The 27,282-nt window shown below is 46.7% G+C and overlaps 3 protein-coding genes across 3 annotated transcripts; 1 reads left to right on the top strand and 2 right to left on the bottom strand.

Moving 5' to 3' along the window:
* Window positions 1-336: 336 nt before the first annotated feature.
* On the top strand, window positions 337-2,041 carry LOC135880879 (histone H1.10). Its single transcript, XM_065407261.1, has one exon. The coding sequence runs from the start codon at window positions 531-533 to the stop codon at window positions 1,182-1,184; it is 654 nt and encodes a 217-aa protein (XP_065263333.1). The 5' UTR covers window positions 337-530; the 3' UTR covers window positions 1,185-2,041.
* A 10,362-nt stretch (window positions 2,042-12,403) lies between these two features.
* LOC135881068 (histone H2A type 2-B) lies at window positions 12,404-12,784 on the bottom strand. Its single transcript, XM_065407569.1, has one exon. It carries the CDS (start codon window positions 12,782-12,784, stop codon window positions 12,404-12,406), a length of 381 nt encoding a protein of 126 aa, XP_065263641.1.
* A 3,856-nt stretch (window positions 12,785-16,640) lies between these two features.
* HMCES (5-hydroxymethylcytosine binding, ES cell specific) lies at window positions 16,641-27,070 on the bottom strand. Its single transcript, XM_065407494.1, has 7 exons — window positions 27,002-27,070; window positions 25,314-25,510; window positions 23,193-23,336; window positions 21,891-22,010; window positions 20,792-20,952; window positions 19,955-20,147; window positions 16,641-18,524 (listed from the first exon to the last, which is right to left on the bottom strand). Exons 2-7 carry the CDS (start codon window positions 25,494-25,496, stop codon window positions 18,321-18,323), a joined length of 1,005 nt encoding a protein of 334 aa, XP_065263566.1. The 5' UTR covers window positions 25,497-25,510; window positions 27,002-27,070; the 3' UTR covers window positions 16,641-18,320.
* Between the last annotated feature and the right edge of the window lie 212 nt (window positions 27,071-27,282).

Below are 27,282 nucleotides of genomic sequence, written 5' to 3'. Positions count from 1 at the left end.
GGGATTGTGCGGCCGGATAAGTCCGCCTGGGAGGCCCAGACCCCCCTATTCGGGGCGCCCCCCTCCTCTGTCTCTCCCCAGCATAGGGTGTGCTCTTTAAATCGCTTCTCTGGGACCTTTCTCGGGCCCAGAGAGCCCCGGCTGCAGGGCAGCGGGGTCAGGCACCGTCAGGAGCAGGGTTTTGTGGGGCCGTCTCAGCGCTGGGGTGTCGGACCTGGGAGCTAGGGCCCCGCAAAGGGGCTCCAAGAAGCACAAGTTGGAGCTGGCCCTGGCCCAGGCTGTTGTTGTTCTCAACGTGGTCCGCTCATTGTGCATATAAAGGGCTGCCTCGGAGCCCGCCCAGGCAGGCAGGCGGATTGCATCTCTGAGTGAGAGCGGAGCGAGCAGCCCCTGGTGCTTCCCCCCAGAAGCCGGCGAGCAGACAGCCAGCTAGCCAGCCAGCCAGCCCGGGACAGCCCCAAGTCCGTGTACCGACTTGCTGCGACATCGATCGGCCTCTTTTCCCTGCAGTCTGCGCAGTCCTGGCCAGCATGTCGGTGGAGTTGGAAGAAGCCGACCTGCCTTTGACTGAAGCGGAGGAAGCGCCCCTAGCCCCGGAGAAGAAAGGTGGTGCCAAAAAAGCTAAGGGCGGGGGCTCGTCCCTGTCTCCCTCCAAAAAGAAGAAAAACAACAAGAAGAAGAACCAGCCGGGCAAGTACAGCCAGCTAGTGGTGGAGACGATCCGGAAGCTGGGCGAGCGCAACGGCTCCTCGCTAGCCAAGATCTACAATGAGGCCAAGAAGGTATCCTGGTTCGACCAGCAGAACGGGCGGACCTACCTGAAATACTCCATCAAGGCGCTGGTGCAGAACGACACCCTGCTCCAGGTCAAGGGCACCGGCGCCAACGGCTCCTTCAAGCTCAACAGGAAGAAGCTGGAAGGGGGCAGCGAGGGGAGCGCTGGCAGCAGCGCCCCGAAGTCCCACAAGAAAGCTGCAGCCGCCACCTCCCGGAGGGCGGACAAGAAACCGGCCTCCAAGAGCAAGAAGCCCGAGAAGAAATCTCACAAGAAAGGAGCCAGCAGCGCAGCCGCCAGGAAAGACAAGGGCAAAGCCAAGAAGGCTACCAAGAAAGCCGCCTCCCCGGGGGGCAAAAAGGTCAAGAAGTCTGCAAAGCCCAAGGCGCTGAAGAGCAGGAAGGCATGAGGGGGGGCAGGGCGCCCCCATCGCCCCACCACGCTGGGGCGGGGAGAGAGAACATTTTCCCACCCTTCACACCCCCTCTCCAGCCATCCAGGGCTTTGAGCCCTAAGACAGACTCTGCTCTGAGGACAGACCCAGGTTATCCGCGTTGTATTTGTATTGCTGGCCTCGCTCTGTAGTCGTCGCCGCGGGCAGGGAAACAGGGGTCAGGGCGGCTGCCCTAGCCTCGCAGCCCATCACCCTTGTTTTCTTACTTGGCAGCCCCCGACCCCCCCCACCCGTGGTTTCTGTTCGCCCCCGCCACAGCCCCATATTTACAGGGCTAGGTCCCGCCCCCCCCCCTAGTTTCCATAGTAGCTATTTTTCATAAGCCTCTTCGCTTTTATTTTCCCTGCTCCACCCCCGATAGGGGGCGATGCCATGTAGGTCCCACAGGTCCCGGCACTGGTGCACTGTAGCGGGGGGTGGTGTTTTTTGGCCTACTTTAGAATTTTTCGAACAGTGACCACGCCCTCTATTGGTTCTCGCCCTGGCGCCATGGAAACGGCCAGTTAGTTCTAATGGCGCCTGGGTACCTCTTAAAGGGCACCTCCCCCCGTTCGGTGAGCCGCAGCCTGGCATGCAGGCAGTGCCTGGGGTGCTGTGTGCGGGACCAAGCGTCGTTAGCAGCAGCGGGGCTGCCGCAGCCTTGCGAGTCTTGTACCCCTGTTGCGGGGTGACGCTGGTTGTGCGCGTCCTGGGGAAGGTGGGGCGGCACTGCCCGTTGCGGCTCTCCGCCCCCAAGTGTTTGTACCACGTGTTCAGGATTCAGAGTCAATGGCCTTTTTTGTTGTTGGTCAATAAATTGTTTAAACCTTTGACTTGTTTTCTCCGTGTGTGCGGGGGTGGGATGGGCTCGGGGAGTGGACCGGCGCTTAGCGGGGCGGGGGGAGATGGGCTCAGGGACTGGACCGGCGCTTAGCGGGGGGATGGGCTCTGGGAAATTTGGCGGGGGTGGGTTGATGCGCTTGGCGCTGCAGCGGAGACGGTGGGTGAGGGGTGGGGAGAAGCAGCAGCTCCGCTCCCCGCGCCAGTCCGTACCCCTGTCCCTGGGGGGAAGGCGGGGCTGGTCTGTGTGTGTCGCGGCTCAGGTTCGACCTTTCCCCCTCTCGTGCCCCCGTCTCCTTGGGTGCGAGCTTGTTCCCCCCACGGTTCATGCCTGAGTGTCCCGTCCCGGCTAGCTCGAGGCTGGTGTGAACCGGTTTAAACCTCTGCCCTGCCGGCGTGGCGGGGGCTGGCGCATCAAAGCAGCTCAGGGCTAGAGAGCCAGAGGGGCCATTTCTTCCCCTGAGTCTGGTCCCGTCCGCTCCTCTCCCGCACAGGACCAAGCCCCCCCATTATGATAGAAACGGGTGACCCTGCTCTAGCCCCTGTCTGGTGCCAGGGGCTTTTGGAGGGGGGGGGGGGCAGCCCTTGTCAGAAACCCAGCTGGGCTGTGGGCTCAGCTCTCCACCCACACCTCTGTCATTTGAGCTGTTTGCTCGCAGGGAGGGTAAAAGCAGGGCCCTGGCCTAGATTATGCTCTTCTAATTGTCCAGACTGGAGCAGGGGCAACAGCAGCACACCATAGTTTCAGTGCCCTGCGGCGCATCAGCCATGGGCCTACCTGTGAAATAATATAAACGTTTTAAAAACAGCTGTCTCATACCTGATCAGAGAAGAAAAATAACACATACCCCCCCCCAGCTACTACTGCAGCTCTAGACCCCTCGTCTACCCCCCAGCCTCCTTTGCATTCTATAAAGCAGCAGCAGTTCTCAAACTTTAACAACCCAATGACCCCCATTTTGAATTAAAAATTTTCACAGACCCTGCCACACGTCTTCTCATTTTCCCTAGGGTTACAGTTGCCAACACGCCCCGGGTTCACTGGGAGGCTCCCGACATCAGCCCCTACTGCCCGGAGGCTACTAAGCCAAACCAGGAGATTTTAGGCTGCTAAAAATCCAGTGGCACAGCAGGACTAAGACAGGCTCCCTGCCTGCCCTGGCCCCATGCCGCTCCCAGAAGCGGCCAGTACATCTCTGCAGCCCTGTGGGGGGTAGGGGGGCGGAGAAGGGGTCAGGAGTTCAATATGCAATGCCCTCACCCTGAGCATCAACTCCACAACTCCCATTGGCTGGGAACTGCAGCCAATAGGAGCTCTGAAGGTGGTGCCTGCTGGCAGAGGCAGCACACAGAAGCCCCTCCCCCCAGGGCAGGCAGGGAGCCTGCCTTAGCCCTCCTGCCACCAACAGGGAGCCACCCAAGGTAAGCACTGTCCAGCCAGAGCCTGCACCCCAATCCCCTGCCCGTCATGAGTCCCCTCCCAGAGCTTGCCCCACACCCCCCCTCCTGCATCAGGCTCAGCCCAGAGCCCCCTCCCATACTCCAAACCCATAGGCCCCAGCCCAGTGCCTGCACCTCCTCCCACACCCCTGCCTCAGCAGAGGGAGGGAGGCAGGGCAAGTGTGTTTGCTAACTCTCTAAAGCCAACCCTACACCATTCCCCCAAGGCTCCAACCCCACCCCTTTTCTTTCTGCCCACTCCCTGAGGACGGTACACCCCATACCTGCTCCTCCCCCTCCCTCCTGTACACAGCTCAACAGCTGTTCCAAGGCTGCAGGAGGGAGGGGGAGGAGTTGAGCAGCAGTGCTAGAGGTCCCTGGCATGACTCTCAGACTAGAGTACCCTCACAGCCTCTAGTTTGAGAACTGCTGCTATAGAGCCTCAGAAGGATGGCTGGGTCTTAGGCAGAGCTGCTCTTTAGCATAGGTGCCTGTACTGCACAGAGCATTATGCCCTTACTTGCACCACATTTATGTCAACTACAAGCTATTGAAAAGAGGGCACATGCTTCCAGCCCCTCACTCACTGTAAAGTAGGATGACACCACTGCTTGAAAGGGGATTAGGTCAAGTTTAATGACAGTTTAGAGTAGTTCTTGCAGCACTGCTGCCAGGTGGGACAGTGAGGAGAGAATATCCTCCCCCATTGCCAATCCCATCAGATTTCTTCTCTCCCCCCCAAAACAAAGGATACTACACAGACTGTTGTTCACATTCACCTTTAATTCAATTAAAAAGAGGTAAAGCCCAAGCTGACTTGACTGCTGGATAATGCAGCAGCCCCACTACTGCCATCTTCAGCTTGCTCTACTGGGCATGCTTTCTTGGTGGGTGGTAGTTAGAATGTGAAGGCATACAATTTACTAAGCACAGCTTTGTATACCTGGGAATAATCTTTAAGAAACTAGGGCTTAGATTCACTCCCATGCTCCCTTCCCACAGCAGCATCATAGCCTGCCCCTGGGCTTAGCAAAAGGTCACAGTAATAACTTATTGTAAAGAGTTCAGCTAGCAGTAAGGTGAGGACTGATGCCCTTTCCTTATTACTTTTAAGCAGGACTTTACAACTGTAACACAGCCGATATGGCAACATTTGGATTTGTCCTCTACACTACCTTACACATACACCCACACTGAGCACAGTATTTGCCTACAACGTCCCCATCAAACTGAGTGGAATTGATTGTAGCTCGACTTCACTTGCTGTAGAGTTTTGTCTTCACGGGCTAGGTTTTAAGCCTTTGCCGCCCATGCATCTTACTCTCAGCATTTTTGCACTTCACTGATTAGTGGTTCAGTGTAATAGACTCATCATTCCACATAAAACATCAAGGACATCCATGCAGAGTTTTCCTTAGTTTGGAGCCCAGGAATAACACAGAATGTTTTTTCTATGCATTGTTTTTTTGGAACGGTAGAGGCAGCATGACAGTTAGTCTACGGCTGCCCCTTTACAGCCACCACCACCACCAATAAGGTTGCTAAAATGTGAAGTTTTCAGAGAGATAAGCCAATTGCTTCAACCTCACCCTTCAGGAGCAGAGCCAGAGCACCTAAAAAGGGAAAGCTGAAGCATAAGCAGCAAGCTTTAAGCATCTCCCTTCCTATACTATAACAAGGCAGAAGAATTGATGCACAGGAAGAACTGCACTCATCTCTTGCTAGAGCACTGCCTTCTCCTCCTATCTACTTGGGTTTTTAATCATGGCACCTGGCAAGATTTCGTTCCAGCCCTTTTATCCCAGATCCTTTCTGAGCAGCAGTCTACAGAATCTGTAATAAAATGCAGGAAAAAAATAAAAATAAAGAGTAGGTGGGAGATATCTAGGAAATAGAAAAGATGAGTGCAGTTCTCAAATCTTATGTCCAACTCATAAAATGTGGGGTTACATGACCTCTGCCACATCAAGAGTATACTGCAACAAGCAACCACCTTGCATGCTGTAAGATGGACAGCTGTGGACTATTACAGTAGAATATACTTTAGATACAAAAGTAGGCTCTAGTCAGGACAGATTCAGCTAGGAAAGGAGTGTGAGAAAGCAAAAATGAAGAGGCCTAGTAGTGTGGCTGGCAGAAGGAAAGTCTCTTACTCATTTGAAGTGCTATAGGTATCTATGGTCTCCTGTAAATAAGTGTTTTCCCTTGCTATAAGCTCCAGGCAAAAAGGGAACCCATAATCATTAGGTGAAGGGAAGTACAGTGTTTGTGTCAGTAGTCAGAACTTGTTTGAGAGGAACAAGCTTTCAGGATCTAAGGGTCCTACTAGAATCTGGTTTAGGAAGGACTGTGGGATAAAAATCTTCAGAGGCCAGCTCCTGCAGCCAAATGTTCCTGGGAATTAGTAGCACACCCTTCTTTTGCTTATGAGTGATAAAGGCAGAATTTTTTCATTAGAAGTTCATCTCCTTTCTAACCTGGAAGACTATAGTGACCAGAGGCCTAGCAACATTACAAGAGTCAAGAGAACAAGAGGGATTTTTAGGCAGGCCATCGAAAGTTCTGTGATTTGAGTTCGCTTTTTTATTTAAGCCTGTTTAACTCTTATGTTTTCTCCAAAATGTTGATCAAATGTTAAAGATTGAACAACCCTATTCCTGGTCATGAAAGAGGTAGGGAGCTCACAATATCCATCCAAGATGTTTTTCCTCAAAACCAGGGGAACCAGATGAGATATTCCTGATATTTAAGGGCTAGTCTACAGGGGAAAGTTGCACCAGTTTAACTTTAAACATTTTTAACCAGTGTAGTTAAGCCAATGCAAACCTCTACATGTTCACTTAGTTTGGTTTGAGAGTGGCTTATTGCACTTTAAACTTAACTCCGTTCCCAACAGACTTTTGCTAAAAATCAAAAGGAGCCACTCTTACACCAAAATAAGCATGGCCACAGAGGAGTTTGCACTGGTTTAAATTCACATATTGGTTATGCTGCTACAGCTTCCCCATATACACCTAGAAAACCACACAACCCCCCCCCCAGCTATAATTTAAAAACAAGCCACTCCAACTCCCCTCTCAGCCCACCTGTCAGGCCTTTCCTGTATAATATATAGAAGCAAAAAGACGAAGAGGCAATACAAACCCAGTTTAAAAAACAAAAATAAAACCTGTGTGATTCATCTTTAAGTGAACTTAGTCATCACTCTTTTCTGCCCAAAAGCCCGAGCCCTAGAAGGCAAGTGTGTCATAAAAAGGACTGGATGGCTTCCTGACTAGGCGCTCATCTCATCTCTACATCATTGCTTTAAATCTAGCCCAGGTTAGTAGTAGTTGTAGAAAAAAAAGTCATCTGATAGACTGATGAGCCCTTGGAAATAAGCTCATAGTCCAATTCATAGTTTTATTATTTGCATTCCTGACTGGAACCCCACAGTTCTAGGCAATGTTTGTGTGTGCGCGCGTGTACACAGCCCTTGCTCCAAAGAACTTATAATCTAAAAAGACTTGAAGATCTGGGCAGCCAACAGAAAAGCAGAGCTCGCTGGACGTACAGCATGATTCCTTCCCAGTTTCTCCTTCACTTAACAACCCTGCCAGTTTCCCTAGTGTCATAATGAATAAGGGTCCCTGATTAAATGTATACAGAAATCAGTAGAAACACCCCGCCCCAGGCATCAGCAAGCTTTGGGTAAAGCCCTAGGAGCTTACCTCACAAGAGCAATCCCCACACATTAGCAGTCTCAGCAGAGACTGCACTCCCCCCTCACCTGCAGCACTGGTTCCTGCAGGCAAGGGCAGGCCCATTGATAGGACAGCATGGAGAAGACAATTACTGCAGTTACACATGGAAACCCAAGTCATGGACCAGGACTCCATTGTGCTAGGCCCTGTACCAAGAGAACAAAGACTTTACTGTATAAAGACAAGAGACAGCAGCTGGAGACAGACAGGGAGCACAAAGAAACAATACAAAACTTGCACTGTCACTGCCCATGGTGTATACAATCTGTGGGCAGACAGGACTGCCCACAGATTGTATACACTACACTATCACAGCACAGAGGCCAAGTAAATGACTAGATGAAAATGGCCCTTCTTAACTCAGTGTAGCTACTCCCTTTACGTCAGAGCTCTCTGATTTACTGCCACAACTTGTGCTCCTTGTGGTACAACTATACAGAATGGGGAGGGGTGAATTCTATTCTATCAACAAAGCCATCAGCTAAATTCGGATTACAGAATCTTTGTAATTGACATGCAGAAGAACATAGCTCGATTTTCAAATCCCAGGTGGAGTTGCAGGGCTGGTGGATATAAACCTGCAATCACGGAGAAGCTAAAATACAAGAGATTTGCTAGGTTAAGTCAGTCGCTTCAGTCCATTCTCCTAATGCAGTTTTCACTTTTATTACCCCCTGCCAAGGTTATTGTGGCACTATAAAAGCAGGTCTGGGGTAGTTTCCTTAATCACTAGGGCTCAAATCCTCAAAGGATTACAGTGGCAGTTGGGTGCCCGAACACAATGGGAGCTAGGCACCTAAATACCTTTGAGGAGCTCAACCAAGTAGTCAATAGACGACCATATTTTACCAGTCAAATAATTGGTGAAGTATTCCAGCAAGAATGCCCTGATGTAGGCAGCAGCCTACCTTTTTGACTGTTTTGCATTTTTCTGAGTTAAAATAACTCAGTTAACTTACTAGGCATAACTATTTAAGGATAAGTCTATCGGAGACCATAAAAATCTTACTCTTAGTTACTGTTTTAATAAATTAGTGCTTTCAAATATTTGACTTGCCCAACCCTAATCTGGGCCTAGATGACAACACAAGTTTTTGCAGAATTAAAAGGACACTATTAATTTGAAATCTAATCAGTTTTAGAAGAGTTAGAAGCAGTTTCAGTTGCCAGACCTGTCCAATTCCCTTCTGATAATTGGTGTTTTTCCTGTTGTTAATGGAACTTTTCTTCTCCCATGTTGCTATGCAAAATAGCTTCCTGCATGTATTTGTGGGTAACTGTGCATAAAATGCTGCCAAATGCACAAGGTAGACTAAAGGAAATTGAGGAAAACATTTTCTTCCCTCTTTGAGCAATAAAAAAAAAAAAAAAAAAAAAAAAAAAAAATCTCATGGCAGGCTACCAGTTAGTCACAATACTATAAAAATCTGACAGTTAAAAAAAAAAAAATAGGAGAAGTTTTTAAAGTAGGTTTGGAATCCAAAATTGCACAGTATTGTTATGTGACTAGTGCGGACTGGGATGGAGTTTAAATACGCACAAGTAAAGTGTACCTACCTATGCTAAAGCCAAACCCCAGCTAATAAAAAATAAATAAATCACCTGCTTTTATCAACTATAATAAATATATCTGTTAAGAACACATCAGCCTGCCTTCCACTGGATGCAGGGCACAAGAGAAACCAAAACTCTTTCCTAAATTGAAAGAGCCAAATAGGTGGCGAGTCAGGCACTTCTGACACTTACCTAGAATTTAACAGACAGAAGACCCAGTAGTGGGTAATGTTTTCATTATTGCCCCCCCCTTCCTCCATTGCCAGGTTTCCAACCCCCATTCCTTCAATTGTTTATTACACACACACACACACACCATCCTGTCCTAAACTGTAAGCTCTTCACAACAGGGACAGCCTTATTTGTGTTTGTCTAGTGCCCAGAGCAAAGGGGCCCCAATCCTTACTGGTGCTAGTGGCATACAAATAATTAAGTTGCTCAATATCTTCTATTTACAGGTTCTTTAAAAGACAACCAGCATTTTTTTCCCCCCAAGCTTGCCTGCATGCTCTCCGGGGATGCTGGAACAATTTGTTCAGTGGGGGTGCTGAGAGCCATTGAACCAAACTGTCAACCCTGCATATGATGGAAACCACTTCAAGCCAGGGGGTGCAGCACCTATGGTCCTCTCCCCCTGCACCCTTCTCCACCCCACCCTGTTTTCTTTCAATTGGCTGCCCACCCATGGAAGAGAAAGTCAGGATTACAAGTCTTGCCTTTCCTGGCTTTGCAGAATGACATCCTAGATGTCTCCTGGCATATCTATTGTGAGCTCTCCACCTAAGTCCAAGTGGGAAAGGGTATATGAAACTTAAGTCTGCACAGGAGCTGAACTTCTAGTGTACAGTCTCAAGCTTCTTATCAGCCAGTTGAGTAAGTGTTCTAGTCCATCTCTGCTTTTCCTTGCCGGTCACACCTTCTGAGGGAGATTCACATTTCTGTGTGTTTGCCTCACTGGCTGGGTCATCAAGTAACTCTACATTGCCAGCAGCGGGGAGAAAAATTTGGAGGATGACTATTATGTTTGTTCACACAGATAGGCGAGGGGGATCAATCTGGAGTGAAAAAATAAATATAACGCCCATGGCAACTGGGATTGCTGGTCTAAATCAGTTATCCCTCCCAGGAAGACTGAATCCAAATACAAAGTTATTGACATAAAAATATAAGCCTGTTTCCTCAGATATGCCTATTCCAATGCAAGCAAGAGTTAGGTGATGTGGTGATAACAGACAGCAAGTTTCACATACATTCAATACTGAACCAGTTTAATCAGATTTTGGGTTTGCATTGTTTTTTTGTCAGTATCACAAGTTCTGCATTTTCTAAGAAATACAAAGCAATCTCCTTTGAGTTGTATAGAATGCTGGTCCTAGAGAAACAAAAGAACACAAGACACTAAGATACAGAGACATTTTAGAATCTCCATTCTCTAAACAGTGGTTTGTATATAAAGAAAAATTCCTAATTGCCTCCCGCATCCACCCCAGTATGACGTGATGCTCAGTTTACAGAAGGAAAAACCCAAATGGGTCCCGTGCAACAGCAGTAAGATACAGCTGCCCAGAAACAAGACGGTTTCCCCCAGGCCTGCACTGAGGAGGGGTGAAACCACAGAATTCCCCAGATAGCCAGCGCCATATCCAGTTTACTTCTCCATTATTACTAATCAGTACTCTAATAACATACCTTTTCCACATTCTACAATGGAGTGAAAAACCCCTTCATAAAACCACTTACAGGCATCCAAATTCATCTACTCTAGATAATAACATAATTGAATCAGAGCAAGTTACTTCATCTACAAAATTAAGAGCTGATTTGATAGGTGGAACACATGCTACTTACAGCACAGACACAGTTGTCCATTGCACTTTAAGAAGATTATGAAGTTCTACTGTCCAACAGCCTGGACACTGCTGCATGCACATGATTCTATCAACCTTCCACATAAACAAGCTGCCCTCACAATAAGGAACAAGGTTGCTCTTTATACCAATTTCTATAAGATCACAGCTACTATGTGTCACAGGGACTGCTAGGCTGACTTTCATGCTCATACATTATCCAAATAGCCATTTAATAACCACCACATTAACTATATATTTGCTTTATGTAAATTATAGGTTTTTAAAAAAAAAGAAACATTAATCCATTAAGGAGGATTACTGTTAACAGATGTATAATTAGCACTTCATTTTAAGACCCAGAAGTAGTGATGAACAAAAACACTGCATGTCATTATAAAGTGCAATTAGGGTACAAGTGCTAAGTTCTCAATAAAAGTAAGAGGTTCTGCAACATAAGGCTATTAATCTGACCAAAAAAAAAAAAAAAAAAAAAAAAAAATAGGGAAAGAAACCAATGGCAGCTTCCATTCCCTGCCAATGGTAAACTCATGACCTTGTAATGCTCTTTTAGAGTATTTTCAAGTGCACCCTTTCCCCCAAATCATACAGGACCCACACTAATGAGAAATAACTAAATCCTACTAGTCCACTGAGTGCATGAACTCAGCCAAACAGCTACAGTAAGGTGACTTTGCAAGAAGGGATTCAAAACGTAACAGGAGACCCAAGTTAGGGCTCTTTTACAGTTGATGACATCTTAGCTTATACCACTGGACAAAACAAGACTTGGTAACTGAATGACTAGTTCCTCCCAGAAACAGATACTTCTTTTTCACATTTGGAAAGTCTCCTGGCCTCCCCACCCTCCTTGTACTTACTAAGTCCATTTGTGATCACATTTATGGGGATGTGCAGCAACAGCAGGTAAAATTATCACCCTCCTGAACTTCCCTACCTCCTGCATGGAGCAAGGTGAGAAAGTAAAGTAGATCATTTGTGCAAAAGTTAAGCAATAGGGAGAGATCACCCTTCATGATTCTCCCACCCCCCCAAATAATATCCAGGTACAATACAAAGGAAAGGTACATGGTATCTTCGGTTACATCCACAAACACAACATAAATAAAAAGAGCATTGACTGAGCCCAGTCTCTTCCTGCTCCAGGCTGGAGCTTTCACTGCGCAAAATATTTTCCCTTGCAGTTAGTTACACCCTCCGGAGGGGGGGGAAGGGGGAAGGAAAAAAAAAAAAAAAAAAAACACCAACCAATTCTTCCTTCTCCCAAACGCTTCTTCCAACCGAATGTGAGCAGGTCCAGAAAAACAAGCGACCGACCCTACAGATGCTGCTCTGAGAAGAGAGTTGTTGACCAGCAACACTGGAAGGATAGCTTTGCAGCCAAACAGTCCAGAAAGCAACCTAGGAGCACCAGGCAGGGTGCTGGTACCCGGGTAAGGGATTTTTATTATTATTATTTCAAATTCAGACTGCTTGCTTCCTTCCTTCCTGCCATACCTCCCCCCTTGCTGGGGGCTGGAGAGGAAGGGAAAGAATCACAGGCTCATAATCATTCTGTAATAAGAGCTACAGCCTCCCCTGCTGCAGGACGGCAAAGCTAGCACATGGGGGTCAGGAGGGCAGCAATGGAGGGAACGTGGGGGCGGGAGGGGGGGAGTGGGCACACGGAGAGGATACGAGGGGAACGCCAATGTTGGCTACACCGCATCGCGGACCGATTGACCTCCTGGGAATGCGGATGGCTCGGGGCTCATTTCTTGGAGCTCTGGGTTTTCTTGGGCAGCAGCACGGCCTGGATGTTGGGCAAGACGCCGCCCTGGGCGATGGTCACCCCGCCCAGCAGCTTGTTGAGCTCCTCGTCGTTGCGGATGGCGAGCTGCAGGTGCCGGGGGATGATCCGCGTCTTCTTGTTGTCCCGAGCGGCGTTACCGGCCAGCTCCAGGATTTCCGCCGACAGGTACTCGAGCACGGCGGCCAGGTAGACGGGTGCCCCGGCCCCGACCCGCTCCGCGTAGTTGCCCTTCCGCAGGAGCCGGTGCACGCGGCCCACCGGGAACTGCAGGCCGGCCCGGGAGGAGCGAGACTTGGCTTTGGCTCGCGCTTTGCCGCCGGATTTCCCTCGGCCGGACATGGCGGGGGTGACGCGGGGAGCAGGGGCCGATGCCGGCAGCTGCCGGCCGGGAGGAGAGGCGCCGAGCCGGTCCCGGGGCCTAGGGAGGGGGACACAACACCGTTATAACGCGCAGCTGGCAGCCCGAAGGGCAAGACCCGCTCCTAGGGACCGCGCCGGGAGCCGCCCGCCAGGGCTACGACGTACCCGCGGGCTGCAGCGCCGAGAGGCCCGGCGAGGCCGGTGACCTGCACCCGACCCAGCAGGTTACATGCCCCCGCCTGCAGCGAGCCACACGCGAGGCACCCCGTGCAGCGATGCACATGCAATTAAAATAAACCCTCCAGGGACTAAAACCCAAGGCACAGCCCTGGCCCTCACCACCGCACTGAGCCCGATCCGCCCTGCCAGACACCCGCAGCTGCAATGACAATAATACTCACAGCCGCTAGCGGATATAAATCAAAGCCCAGGCCACCGGCCGCTTCCCATTGGCGGCAGTGCGAGCCGACCAGGCTCCCATTGGCGGATATTCCGATCCCTGATTTGCATAGGGCTCGCAACGCCCTGTGCTCGGATTCGGATGGGGCTGGAGTGGCAGTCGGAGACGCTGGCTGGGCCGCCTGCAAAGGGAGCTGGTGGTGAAGCATATTAATGTGCAGCAACAGCAGCTGTAAGAAGACGGGATCTTTGGCTGCCTCACAAAGCGATGCACCAGGGAAAGGAGATTTCTTCCCCTGCTTCGGCTATAGTGCTTTAAGTAGTCACGCTAGGCTTCTTTGGCGTCTGATCTGCTTCATATCCGGCTCGGAGAAAACCCTCCACGCTAGAGTTCACCTTTCAGCCCCGCTGTAAACACCAGTTCCTTGCACTGCACTGTACCCCAATAGCTCTGTGGCTCACGGCTGCGCCTCTCTCTTTTGGTGTACAATATTCCCCTCTCTTCGTGCCCATGTATGGGCCAAGTCACTTTGGTATTGGATGGGGGGGGGGGGTCGTCACAGGCAAGAAAAATATATTTCCCTCCCTCTATTGTTATGAACAATGTGGGCAGGTAGATTTTGTGCCAAGGCAAATGACTACTGCTCCTGTCTTTCAGAACAGGGCACCCTAGCTGTGTAAACAGGGAACTAAGAAGGAGGAAGCCTCAAATTCTAATTGCAAATCTAATACTGCCTCACTCTAGCCTTTGGCACCACTTTACCTCTCTTGAGCATCAGCTTCCACAGCTTTAAGACTTTCCCCAGGGCTGCTATGAAGTATTTATGTACATAAGGACCACATATACATGTAGACCACTTAAACGTGAATAAATGTTTATAAAACATTTGGAAGGGCTGTATCAGTGTTAAATGCTCTAGTAGGAATAAACATCAGACACAAACCTGGCTGTATGATCCAGACTCTGCCCCTCCTGTTCAACTGTGCTATTTTGAGCCATCATGAATTTTGGGTAGCTCCAAACTGCAGGTTTATGCTCATGAGCAATACAAATGCTAATGTGGGTTGAAGCACACCCAATGGAAGGGGGAGCAACCAGCCATCAGGCTCCTATATTAAAGTAAAAAGAGGAATGTGTAGATTATCAGTTTTAACAGCTGTAAGTACCACCACTGGTACCTGTCCTGCTTGTGCTGGGAAGATGGAGAGCTTCTGTCTGCAAAGCAGCAGGACTCTGAAATTAAGAGAGTTTTTTAAAGGTGTGCCAACATAGTGACACTGTAGACCACAAACAGAAGGGCAGCCAGTAGATCACTCTCTCCCTACTTGAGCAAGCTGTATTTCCCCTAGGGGAGTGCCACGGAGGAGCAAGCAGTCTCTCACCTTCTCAAATATTCTCAATAAAATCAAGGACAATCAGCAAAATAAAGAGGATCCCAGCTCTCTTGTTGTAGATCCCAATTTTGGTAGGGCAGATCTGCTATCCAATAATCCTTAGGTTGTGTTTACATTAGCCCTTTTTCAGCAAATAAATCCCACCATTTCTAATACTGGAGTAATTCCATCACTGGGAGCCCTAGCGTACAGCAGCTGCATCATCATATAAATCTACATGACAGAGGTTAAAACCCTAGTTGCTGCTGCTTCCACCAACTTTTTCTATATTAGGGCTTCCATTTTGCTACCACCAGTGAGGGAGTGTGAAACTTTTCAGAAAAAAGGCTAATGTAGACCTGGCCACATTGTCCGTCTTTGATCAAACCGATAATGCCACTAGCTGCCCTTCTAGAAAAAGGCCTATTGTCTCACTGTGCAAACACCTAAAGAAAATCGCATTTAATTTCAGTCTCCTGCTACCTTAACAGGATGGGCTTTTTCCTTTCCCAAAACTAATAAACTTCCCTGGCTATTGGCAATGGGTTTGCAAGCCCCTGGTTTTAGTGGTAGGTTTTATACTCACATGTAAAAGAAAAATTCCTCATTCCTGAGAGATCAACACTAAAAAAAACAATACATTTGTTTTCTAAGGTTACTGACACAGCTGTTGGCATAACTGGAAGTGGGGGAATTAGGGCCTGCAGAACTGGCATTTGCCTTTCAAGAGAAGGGCTTCATTTGAAGCAAGTATATGAGCTTCAGGATGAGATTATGGCACCAAGTATGTTCATTTAAAAAAAATTAACAGTTTCTGAATGGAGACACATTTGATTTGGAAATAGATGTAAGTTTAAAGGTGTTATTTAGAGATAACAGTATATAAATATAAATATAGTTATTTAGTGATAACACTTCCAGGGCTTTCTACCTGCAAAATGCTCTACACATAATCAGCCCTTATGAGTGTTAGGGGGAAGGATTATTCCCCATTTTACAGATGGGAAAATTGAGGCAGAGAGGGATTATGAGTGGTCCAAGGCAATAAAGGAGTGAGTATTAGGAGGAGGATTAGAATTCAGGTATTCCTGATTGCCAGGTCTATATTCACCTCATGCCTCCCTCCATTAGTAGCAACAGGGAGTTTTAAAACAATTATTAAATGCACGCTTGTGACTTTTTGTAGTCTGTTCTGTAATGGTTGCTGTTTACAGCCAATGCACTGAAGAAGGGCAGCAAAATCATTCTGTCTAGAGAAGAAATTACTTGGCAGAGGAAGAAATCTATTTCTCACTTTCTGCATGTTGCTTGCTGAAGCACATAGATGGTGTTGAGGCAACAGTTTCAGGGACCACAAATCAAGCCCTCTGATTCTTCCAGTCTGGAATGGGACTGAAATTAGATAATAAATTATTTTGTCTTGAGAGATTAATGATGGCAATGATAGGGAAATAGACTGCAAAACTGTTTCTGGCTAGTTTACATTAAGCATAGACAAGGGGAAACACTAAATCCACCCCAAACTACTGATCAGCTAGCAGGAGACATTCCCTAGCTCCTCAAAGGTGTCAGAAATGGGGCTCAATGGAGCATTTCCCAATGAATGTAATGTAATGGGTTACCGTAAGATTCTCATATATCTTGGATACAGTTTGATACTTTTAAAATAACTCACTTCCTTGCAGCAGCATGGATTTGGTTCTCCCCGGTTTAATGGTACTGTATCTCACCACACTCCTATTCGACACTCCAAGGGCTGCTGCTCAACCGCCCATCCCCCAAGGCTCTCCACAGCAGCTAAGAAGCATCTGTGGAGCTCCGTTAGAACAAAGCAGTTCTGAGTGGAGCCATCGATCTGCCTTCTGAGAATATTTTAATTTGTAAATAAACTCTTACCTCTTCAGGAACTTTATCCAGCCAAAAGTCTTACAGCTCACTATACTCTGTGAAGTCGCTCTTTTCCCAAGGGTGAGGAAGACACATTATTCACATTGCTTGTGGAGTGGATGAGTATGGATTGATAACAAGTACAGAGAGACAGACTCACACAAGGACACATCACAACAAGCCAACTGATCGCTTTTTATTTTCTACAAACTACTACTTCAAATACAAATAAGTGATGCTCTCCAGAGAGCTCCCACATGCTAAGGGCTTTGCTCTAACATTTGACTCTCACTGTTTGTTCAAGTCCCAGACCAAAGACAAAAAAATATACTTTAGTGACAATCCAGTGATCTACCTACTCAAAAGAGTGATTGTTCCCTCTCTGGATCAAGAATTCAGAAAATACTCTCTCAATCTTAAAATCCTATTAATAAAAAGATTGCACAAACATTATGGCCAAGACAAGTTTTCCCACACAACTCCCCACAAAAAATAATAAAGCTAGGAGTTATGGCTGCCACAGGAGACAGATTAAACCCAGTAATTCCCAGGAACCTGCTCTCTAAGGTCATGCCAACACATTAAAGCTTGTTTTTCAGTGATACTGAGTACCTGCAGCTTCTATTGACTTCATTTGGAGCTGTGGGCACTCAGCACTTCTGAACATCAGGACTTTTTTCTCTTTAAATTTACCAGTGTTGCTACTGTCAGCGTGAGGTCTGGTGTAGACAATATGCTGCCATTTTACCATTGTGTCATCTAACCCTGCTCAGAGCAGGGTTAGACAACACTGGTTAAAATACTGATTCATGCCTACATTATAACTTCCATTGCTACCCACCAGTGGTAGCAACAGTGGGAAATTTGAGGGGATATTTATAGAGTCTTCCATAATATTATAATACCACTGGGGAATGGTTTTCAAAGCAGCCCTTGACAATAGCACACAGACTCCTTAAAGGCAGGTCAGCCTGTCAGAAATGGGACAGACAATGAGCATGGAAAAGGATTTAAAGGTAAGGCCACTTTTTACTTTCACCGGCAAAACTGACTTAACAAGGCATTTCTCTCTTATTCTTACACACACACACAGTCCTCCCCATTTCCACAGTAGAATGCTTCCTCAGTTTTAAAAGGCACCTGTACCCATGGCACTTGCTTCCAGGATCCTGAACATCCTCCTTTCCACATATGACATCAGGATCCCACTGTTCTGGAACCCGTATGCAGAGGCCCATACATGTTGCTGAGCTGACACAAAGCAAGGCAGTGTTAGCCCAGAATTTCCTGGCCTTGAAAAATGGGGCTCTGTCTCTGATTTAAATACCAGTTTAACATAGGTTCTTTTGTTCATTTTTCAGCTGCAGAAGTTCTCAAGCATCAAAACATCAAAAGTGTCCAAAATAATCTGTATAGAACAGACACTATATAGGAGAATTAACACAAAGGAGAACCAGCTGAATACCACTGCAGGAAAGAATTCCATGCAGTTTTTCTGTTCCTCATCCAATGGGAAGAGCATGGATTGGGTTTAAGTGCCTCTCACACATGTATCTGATTCATAAATGTTCCCAAGGCAGGTCAGTGCCAACCACTAGGCTGCAGTGAAAAAGTTGATGGGAGGTGAGCATTGCACATTAAATCTATGTCCCTGCTAATGGAAGACAAGAAAGAAAGTTTTAAAAACCAAACACTGCTCTCCTGAATCAGTAAATCATCAGCACAAGAAGGGCAACAAGCTACAAAATCACATCAGTGCTAGAGATCATGTTTAAATGCTCAATGCAACAAAGTCACAGGAGTCTAACAGGCTAACACGCTGCATCTACTTAGGAACTCAGAACTGAAAGTCAGTTCATTGAGTTTTGGGCTTCTTTGCACAAGGATCCCCTTCTTCCTTCTTCAGCCACTGGTGCATTAAGCCTGCACTGGTTCTCTTGGGTGCAGTGATTTGGATGAACTGGCTGGACCATCTGGGCAAATCATCTTCCTCTTTCTTGGGAGACTTGTTTTTCACCCAGTCCAACATCATTTTGCTGCTAGTGCTGACTTTGGTTTCCTGGGAGGACAAATTACAATAAGAAAAACAAGAACCGCAGAAATAGCTGGTCATATATTCAAGGCACATCGGAAAATGCCCACATGGGTACCAAGTCAATGAGCTGGGTCCAGTTTCAGAATGGGGAAGGTGCAGCAGCAGCATCACTCCCTACAGTTACACAGCCTTGCAGAAAGTCCCCATGGAAGTCCCAGTCAGATTAATCCTAAATGCCATTCAGGAAAGAATATACCGTATTAAGCCGAGTGATCCTGAGACTTTACAACATGGTTTATTTCTGGAAGAGCAGGAAAAGGAATGGGAATCCTTGAGGGGCCTTCACTGCAGTGACCCTCTCTCCAACTGGGGATGGATGGCTGCCTTTGGGAACATAAAAACAGCCATACTGGGTCAGACCAAAGGTCCATCTAGCCCAATATCCTGTCTTCCGACAGTGGCCAATGCCAGGTGCCCCAGAGGGCAATGAACAGAACAGGTAATCACCAAGTGATCCATCCCCTGTCGCCCATTCCCAGCTTCTAACAAACAGAGGCTAGGGACACCATCCCTATCCATCCTGGCTAATAACCATTGATGGACCTATCCTCCATGAACTTATCTAGTTCTTTTTTGAACCCTGTTATAGACTTGGCCTTCACAACATCCTCTGGCAAGGAGTTCCACAGGTTGACTGTGTGTTGTGTGAAAAAATACTTCCTTTTGTTTGTTCTAAACTGCTGCCTATTAATTTCATTTGGTGACCCCTAGTTCTTGTGTTATGAGAAGGAGTAAATAACACTCCCTGATTTGGGAGTTTCTCAGAGCCATCCTGAATCAGTTAGAAGGGGTAGCTCAAGCATCTTATATGGCACAATCTACCTCTCATCCTCAGGCGCTGAGTGAGCTGCCAGCCCCTAATGAACAGCTAACAAAACATGTGATTTATTCTCTTATATTCTATGGAGTGGCCTCCCCCCATTTGTTAAACTTTTGAATATCTTATTTTTATTGCATTTGTAGCCCATTTCACAACTTTGATGCATGATTTATCCTGTCATATAAGATGATAAATTTGCATGCTAGGATCTGCAATCTGTATTTATATTTTACTTCAAAACATTCTATTTTCCCTTTTGTCGCTATTAACAAAAACAGCACCCCCCGAGCCTGGTGCCCCCTAAGCCCGGCACCCCAGGCGGTCACCTGAGTCACCTGCCCCTAAATCCGGCCCTCCATTTTCTCCTCTGTAAAAGGCACTTCCAGCCTGAACAATCTATGCATCTATGAAAATGGGTATAAATTATCTACCTCACAGGCAGGATTAATTCATTAATGTTTGGCAAGAGCAGCAGAACCCCCAGTTAGACAGAGGACAAAGTACAATTCTATTTATTATTATTAAAGAGTATTATGGTAGGGAAGTCTGATTTGTGTCAACCACCAGATCTCACCGTCTTTGGTCCCAACCCAATGGGAACGAGGCATTCTGGTGTATTGTTTCTGGAGTTGTTTACTATAGTGGAAACCGGGTGGAAAGCAATGTTCTCTGTGGAGTGGATGAGCCTAAGGGCTTCCTGTGTTGATACCTCTGTAAAGTCCAACCATTTCCTGATGGCCTCATCCCCATCCAGGATAGCTGGCATCCTAAACATGGGAGGAGATGCAGAAATCTTAAGACCACATAGAGACACACAACTTATCCGCCATGTCGCAGGACTGAGTGATTTGGGTGAAAGCCAAACAAAGATCCAGAATTAACATAATCCAGATTCCAGCTATCTGGGGATTAACTGTGTTGGCAATAACTATTATCATGTTAAGAAATGGCTAGAAGGCACACAGACCTCATTTCTGAAGCCGTGGGGAAAGGACTAAGCAATACAATGTTTTTCTGTGAGGCAAACAGTGTGCTAATTTCACCAAAGCAGCCTGCTTCCCCAGAGGAGGCAAAGGGTCTGTCAATCACTAGGCAGCCCTATGAGCAATTTAATTCTTATTGCTACCAGCAAGGGGCCAAACACAGTGATTTATGGCAAGAGCAAGATTCAGTGACCTGAAACAAGTCAGTAATGTTCTAATGTACTTCTCTAAGGGGATCAGGTAGAAAGAGCATGGAAGAATTTCTGGCCTGTGTGTTCTTGGCCACCAAGGCTATGTATGTAGGGGAATACAGTCACACTACCTGCTCCACACAGCACAGAAGTAAAGGGAAGGTTTTCTGCCACACACTCCCCACAAATCTCTGCCATCCTAAACTCTACCAGCCACAGCCAGTCATTCTCACTTGCCTGTTATGGATATCACTTAAGCCTTTAGAAGCATCTACTGTGATGATGGTGTAGGTGTACAATGCATCCCCTCCATCAGGGGGCTCCCAGCAATCAAAAATCCCAGCCATGGTGAGTAACCTCCAGCCTTTCCACTCTTCATCATCATCTTTCCCATCTGCCTGGAAAAGAAAGATACAGAATGATCACAATCTTTCCTAACCTCCTTCCTATGCTAGGTAATTTCAATACAAAGATATTTAAAGGCTATCTGATACCTCACAGAAAACACTGAAAGCCAGTGTAGTTCAGCTACCCATGCCTCATTTGCTATTTTAATTACTATTCTCTATTTCTAGGGATGTTTACCCAAAAACTTTATTAGGAGCGTCATCTTACATTGATACTTTTCCCTCTCTCAAAGTCAATATCCTCCACCTGTGCATTGTAAACTGTTACTTTGGAAATTATTGTGAGGTCACAGGAGAGAAAGGATAAGCAACAGTAGCAGATAAGATATTTCATGTAACAGATTAAATTTCCATGAAAAAATAAATAACGAGGGGAGAAAGCACAACAGGCAGAGAAGAGTTTCTGAGATTATTCAGAACTCTGTTCTGTGAAATTTTAGCAAGGGCCATTGACTTCAATGGGAGCACTTTGTGCTCAGCACTTCTCAGGATCAAGCCCTACATTAGAACAGTGATGGGAAGCACACTGTAGATCAAAAGGCCATGCACAGACTGCAGCTTTGGGTGTACCAACACATATTACAGCAACAGTTCCAAACATAAGAGAAGTTAAGCTTTCTGCATTTCAGGACTTTAATATATAGGGGATGACTACGTGACTGCGGGACATCTTCCATCACCGCCAAAGCCCTCTTGCCACCTGCCTGGAAGTTAGGCCTCACCACACATTCAAGCTGCACTGTCTCCAATATCCTATGCCTGAACCTCAATCACGAACACAGCTGGAGTGAGCAGGAATTTACAAAATAAATATGTTTTTCTTCAGAATAAGTGATAACTAATTAATATTTCTAAAGCCTTTTCAAACCAAAAAGTGCTATATTGCACTGCTGAGTATTAGAACAACATTGTTGCTGGGAATCCAGTACCATTTCTTGCTTGGGCTGTGGGAAGTAAATGAAATAGGGCTGCTTCTTTCCATTGTGCTGCTGCCATTCATAGAATCCATCTGCCAGCACTACACAGCGCCTGCCCTTTATCAGAGGTCCCTTTGGGAAGAGAAGATTTGACCATGTCACAAATCAAAGCAGATGGCAGCTTGGGAGGTATTAAAATAAAAGAAACATGTTTGTTGGGGTGGGAGAAGGAGGGGAGGACAAGGCCATGGTTGAAGTATAGGGAACATTTCTTTATAACCCTTTTCGTATTCTATAACTGATCCTAAAAAGCATAGACATAAAAGCTGTAGATCCACACTGGGGTTCTGTTCACATAAAACTATGCTCTGCTATCAGGGTTTATGCCACCACTAAAAGCTCTTGAGGAAGTTAGAGCCTTATTATGTAGTTAATTACTGTATACGTGTCTTATACATAGTAATCTAGTAGTGTCCCCTAACCACTTAAGAATTAAAATGCATTAATACATGGTGGTGGCAGCATGAGAACTCCACACTAGCACAAGATGGAAATCTAGTCATTCTATTCCGATTCATTCAGGAAGTTTGATTTAGTTTAAAATATGTCACTGTAGTAATTGGCACTCTGTCTACTCCCTTTCATTAATATCAATGGGAGATAGGCACCTAAGTCCCCACCCCACACCAAAATTAAGTTGTAGGTGTTCTGCAAGTAATACTCAGGGTAATTCTGAAAGTCTCTATTTCACTGAAGGTTATGAGCAGTAAGACAAAATAATCCTTCATGTTCTCACCTTCCATCATTTAGAGCACGACAGAACCCCCTTTTATAGACTCCCACCAAACAGTACACCCACCTTCCGGCTGAGGGGGGCAGGGTAAGTCTACCTATGGAGCTCTTTGTGCTGCTGCTCAATTGGCTTAACAGACAAGCTTTTTATTAATTTCAAGTAGTATTTTATTCCCATTCCCAAAGCTTTCTTTTTATAGAACCAATGCCTTTGTTTTCTCCAGTCTGAACTGTACTTGAACCAAACAGTGGGTTATCTTAAAGCCACCTGGTCAAATACAGCATGCAAAAAGCTATCGTTTGTTGGGTTCTTCTATTTCAATGAAACTGAGATGCTAGGTTTTACAATGTGTCATTCAGAAGGATTTATTTTCTGTGCAACAGGGTGGTGGTGTCCAATTCTTGTTAGGAAGAGGTTTAGATCTCTAGTTTACAAGTCATTAGTAGCACTGCTAGGAGCTGATGATTATAAAATCTTCCTTCTCTCAAGACTCATTAAATGCAGTAATATTGTAAACTTACCTTGTAGGAGAGTTTCTCCATCATGGTATCGCTGCGACAGTTGGACGTTTTATACTGCATTTTGGAAGGGTCAGCTTCTCTAAACCAGGCTGGGACCAGTCCCCAGCGCATAGCAGCAATGACACGCTCAGAAGAGTCAGCATCCTGTCACATAAAATAGAAAAGCACCTCATGCCAGTACACGCAAGACAGGAGCAGACAGCAAATTACAAAGTAATCAGCACATATTGTAGCTCTCTGCCTTCTCCATTATATAGTGGAGACTACAAACAGATCACAGCAAACTCACTCACTACAACTAGTGGCAGAGAGCCTAACAAGAAAAGAGGAGCTTACAGATAACTTATTAAAATAACATCTTATATTTTACGAAGAAAGGTTACTTTCTGACAAGAAAGAAACTTTTGGTTGCTGTTCTGCTAGTTACTTTTCTTTGCAATTCTATCACTTCTGTTTTGTATGGGTGTGAGAATATACTCTGTGCTGATACGTGACTGCAACCGAAAAATGATTCAAAAGTAATCAGTAATTATTACTCCTCTGAGAAAGTCATTGAAAATATGCAAGGGATTAATTTTCAGACCCAGCAATATGCAATAAGGCTATTTTTCAAAAAAAATATAAACACCACTGGTTATAAGGAACATTCACTATATAATACAATATTTGCGTATAATAGTAAATTTGCAATTTTTATTTAACTAATACTATTCAGGGATCTTCCACTCTAAGCATATTATACATTCTGTCCTACTAAAAAAAGTCCCAGCAACATGGTCATCTTAGGGCCTTCCCCAATGCAGTGAATAATTATAAAAGGACACTGTTAGGTTCCTTATCTTTTTTTATTTAAAAAAAAGCTTACAAACGTTACAAACAATAACTTTGTTTTAATAATCTGAGCATTTTTAAAGTCTAACTTACTTTCACTGTTCACATTTTTGCATTTTTTCTCAGCTTTGACAATGGAAACAGACTGTGGGTTTCACTTCTGCTTCTAGTCAAATTCACTTTCTGATTCTCAGGTGCTAGCCAAAAGCTGCAATGTTTGGGTGGCTAATACCACAGGGAAATGGTTTGTTAAAAAAAGTTCCCAATGAACAAAACTACACAGAAACATTTCTATTGGCCTTCAGTTTTGTAAAACCTTTCAAGCCTACAAGCAGAACAGAAAGCAGCAAAGAAAAGCACAAATCCAATTGTTTCTGCTTCAACATTGTAAATACAGTGTGTCACACTGTCCCCAAATAGTGAATAAGCATGGAAAGTAGTTTAATAAAGATGACTGGATGATCAGATGTTTGCCTGTGTTAATAGTTAGGTTGCTGGTACGCTTGAGACCACTACCTATCATACTGACCAATACCATCTCATTGTTTCCTTGTACTCCCTCCATCAGTCTGCCTACATCCATCTGTTGTCTCTGGTCTTACACATTGATTGTAAGTTCATTGAGACAGGGACAATCTTTTTTGTTCTATGTTTGTATAGCGTCTAGCATAATGGGGTCCTGGTCCATAAATGGGGCTCCTAAGCACTACAGTAATACAAACAATAAATAAACATGTTTCAAGCACCATCTTTTTCTTCTTTGTGATCTCATCAGCTATTGCAGGAGAATTGTGGAATTTTAAGTATAGTATTTAAGCAGAAAAGTAAAGGAGGAAGTAGTTTTCAAATGCTGTGCAGGTGTATTGATGATAAAGTGTTAATGTTTTTAAATTTCACCTTTAAACATTTCTGGTTCTACAAATCTAAGCAGTTGTAACAAATAACTAATTCCTGACATTTCAGCAGAACTTAAAACACCTTTTTACTGTAGAAGTGGGAACACATACGGAACCGTTAATATGGCAAGCATGTGTACTGAAAAGCCTGAAATGTCAGTATGAATTCCTGCAAAGCACATACTAGCAGTAGGAGTCTGGAGATACAGAACTAAAACTAAATTACTAAGGCTTGAAGAGGCTGCAAACTGTGATGCTCCAAAATATAAAGACCTTTATACCAAATTGGTCAAGTACAGTTGTGAAATATACAGTTACCCCCCTTCGAACTACTAGTCATTGTATATGATGCACCATAATGCATGCTGAGTAATTTGTTCTGCTTGAAGGTTACCTTCTCGAAGTGTCGTCGGGAAACCAGCACAGCGCTGTTGGACTGGGGACTCTTGTTGTAGGAGGGGCTGTATTTATCAGCATCTCTCCATTCAGGTTGTCTTGTTCTACCATGGTTATCACGGTACACACAGGCCCGGCGGATGCGATCTGCTCCCAGAGCGCAGGCCGTGCGCCCACACATTCTTCACAAGTTTCCTAAAGTAAGAAGACATTATATGCTGTGGAACAATGGCCTCAAATCTGACTTCAGGTGACAAAGCATGATCACATTTCTCCTTCACACCGGATACAAAAGGAGCAATTTACTATACATGCATGTCTTCCCCTAGGACTCAGCCTCTTGTCCACTCTATGGCAAGGTGTCAGGGGTTTATTATTTACAGAGCCCAAAAGTCTGCTGGATATTGTAAAAAAAGGCCCTAAGACTTTAATAATCTAAGGAAGCATACAATGAACAGATGAGAGAACAAGTGGTGAGTGACTGAAGTGTCATATTTAATACACACCATATAGTTCCATGGGCTTTTTAATACTTGATTCCCCCAAACCTTTTCCTCCATCTATGATGTTAACACTTCTTTCAGTGGGATGACTAAGGATTGCAGTTGAGTAACATTCAGTGGAGCAGGGGAGGCTGGGAGGCCACATGCTCAAAGCTATCTTTAATTGTTACATGATGCTCAGATAGAAGGAATAGGTGCCTTGGGGAAAAAAAATAAGATGGATTGGTGTTGCTGCCCACTATATCCACTGAAACAGACCCCCGGACACAGGCTGGGGGAGCCCTTTGTTCCCCTGTATTTACTTTAACCATACATTTAAATCTACAGGAATTAGTAAGTCAGGGGACGCCCCAAGCAGCACAGCTCTGGGAAAGGGGGAGTGGGAATTGCTACTCTGGGTCACTGGTTGTTGGACTGAGGTCTTTCACTATGAGAGTGATTTGAGGGCCGCCTGGTGGAGTATGGAAAAGGGGGTCCCCTGCCCAGACAGAGAGGGGTTTGGGGATCCCTGCTCAGAGGAAGGAGGTCAGGGGACTGAGAGGGGCTGCTGGTGGGGGGAGGGGGAATTGTAGGGGGTTCCTGGCAGGGAAGGGGGCTGCAGGGCTCCTTGCCGGAGAGCTGTGGGGCAGAAAGGGGCTGGGAGAGCTCCCTGCCAGGGGAGGAGGGTGCAGGACTCCCCGCCCAGGGACTGAGGGGGTTTCCGGTGGGGGGCAAAGGGCTGTAGGGGGGGTCCTGCCCAGGGACTGAGGGGGTTTCCGGTGGGGGGCAAAGGGCTGTAGGGGGGGCTTCCTGCCCAGGGACTGAGGAGGTTTCCGGTGGGGGGGGCAGAGGGCTGTGGGGGGGGGGGTTCCTGCCCAGGGACTGAGGGGGTTTCTGGTGGGGGGGCAGAGGGCTGTGGGGGGGGGGGTTCCTGCCCAGGGACTGAGGGGGTTTCCGGTGGGGGGCAGAGGGCTGTGTGTGGGGGGTTCCTGCCCAGGGACTGAGGGGGTTTCCGGTGAGGGGCAGAGGGCTGTAGGGGGGGGGGGGCTTCCTGCCCAGGGACTGAGGGAGGCTGCAGGGGGGGCTGTCCGGGGGTACACTAGCCCCATGGTGGGTTTCTATTGGGCTCGCCTCGCCTCGATCTCCCACAGGCCGCTCCTCCGCCGCCCAGCCCAGGATAGGTCCCGATCCCGGTCCCGCTCACCCAGCCGTTACCGACACCTCAGCCCGCCCGCTGCTGCCGCCAACAGCCCGGCGGGGGCGGGTCCGAGCCGCCGTCTGTGAGTGGGCAGCGATGGGCACGTGACGGGGGTGCTGCCGCGCCCCGCAAGGCTCTGCCCCAGGGACTGGCGAGGGAGGGGGGCGCGCGCGCCTCTGGTCCCGGCTGGCTGCGCTCCCCAGGGGGTGAGTGCGGGGGCAGCCCCGCTTCTCCCTGCCCCGTGCGCAGCCCCAGCTCACCCGCTGCGGGAGAGCCGGGCTCCACGC

Source organism: Emys orbicularis, chromosome 7 (genome assembly GCF_028017835.1).
Source record: "Emys orbicularis isolate rEmyOrb1 chromosome 7, rEmyOrb1.hap1, whole genome shotgun sequence".
In the NCBI taxonomy this organism is placed as follows: domain Eukaryota; kingdom Metazoa; phylum Chordata; order Testudines; family Emydidae; genus Emys; species Emys orbicularis.
This window is presented reverse-complemented; position numbering and strand designations above follow the sequence as displayed.

What these genes read in the sequence shown, in the direction of transcription:
- LOC135880879 (XM_065407261.1), top strand. Translation starts at nt 531, where the DNA reads ATGTCGGTGGAGTTGGAAGAAGCCGACCTGCCTTTGACTGAAGCGGAG.
- LOC135881068 (XM_065407569.1), bottom strand. Translation starts at nt 12,784, where the DNA reads ATGTCCGGCCGAGGGAAATCCGGCGGCAAAGCGCGAGCCAAAGCCAAG.
- HMCES (XM_065407494.1), bottom strand. Translation starts at nt 25,496, where the DNA reads ATGTGTGGGCGCACGGCCTGCGCTCTGGGAGCAGATCGCATCCGCCGG. An exon ending in CACAGCCCAAGCAAGAAATG is followed by an intron (nt 20,953 to 21,890) that starts GTACTGGATTCC and finishes TTTCTTTTCCAG; the next exon opens with GCAGATGGGAAAGATGATGA. An exon ending in TTGGGTTGGGACCAAAGACG is followed by an intron (nt 18,525 to 19,954) that starts GTGAGATCTGGT and finishes TTGTCCTCCCAG; the next exon opens with GAAACCAAAGTCAGCACTAG.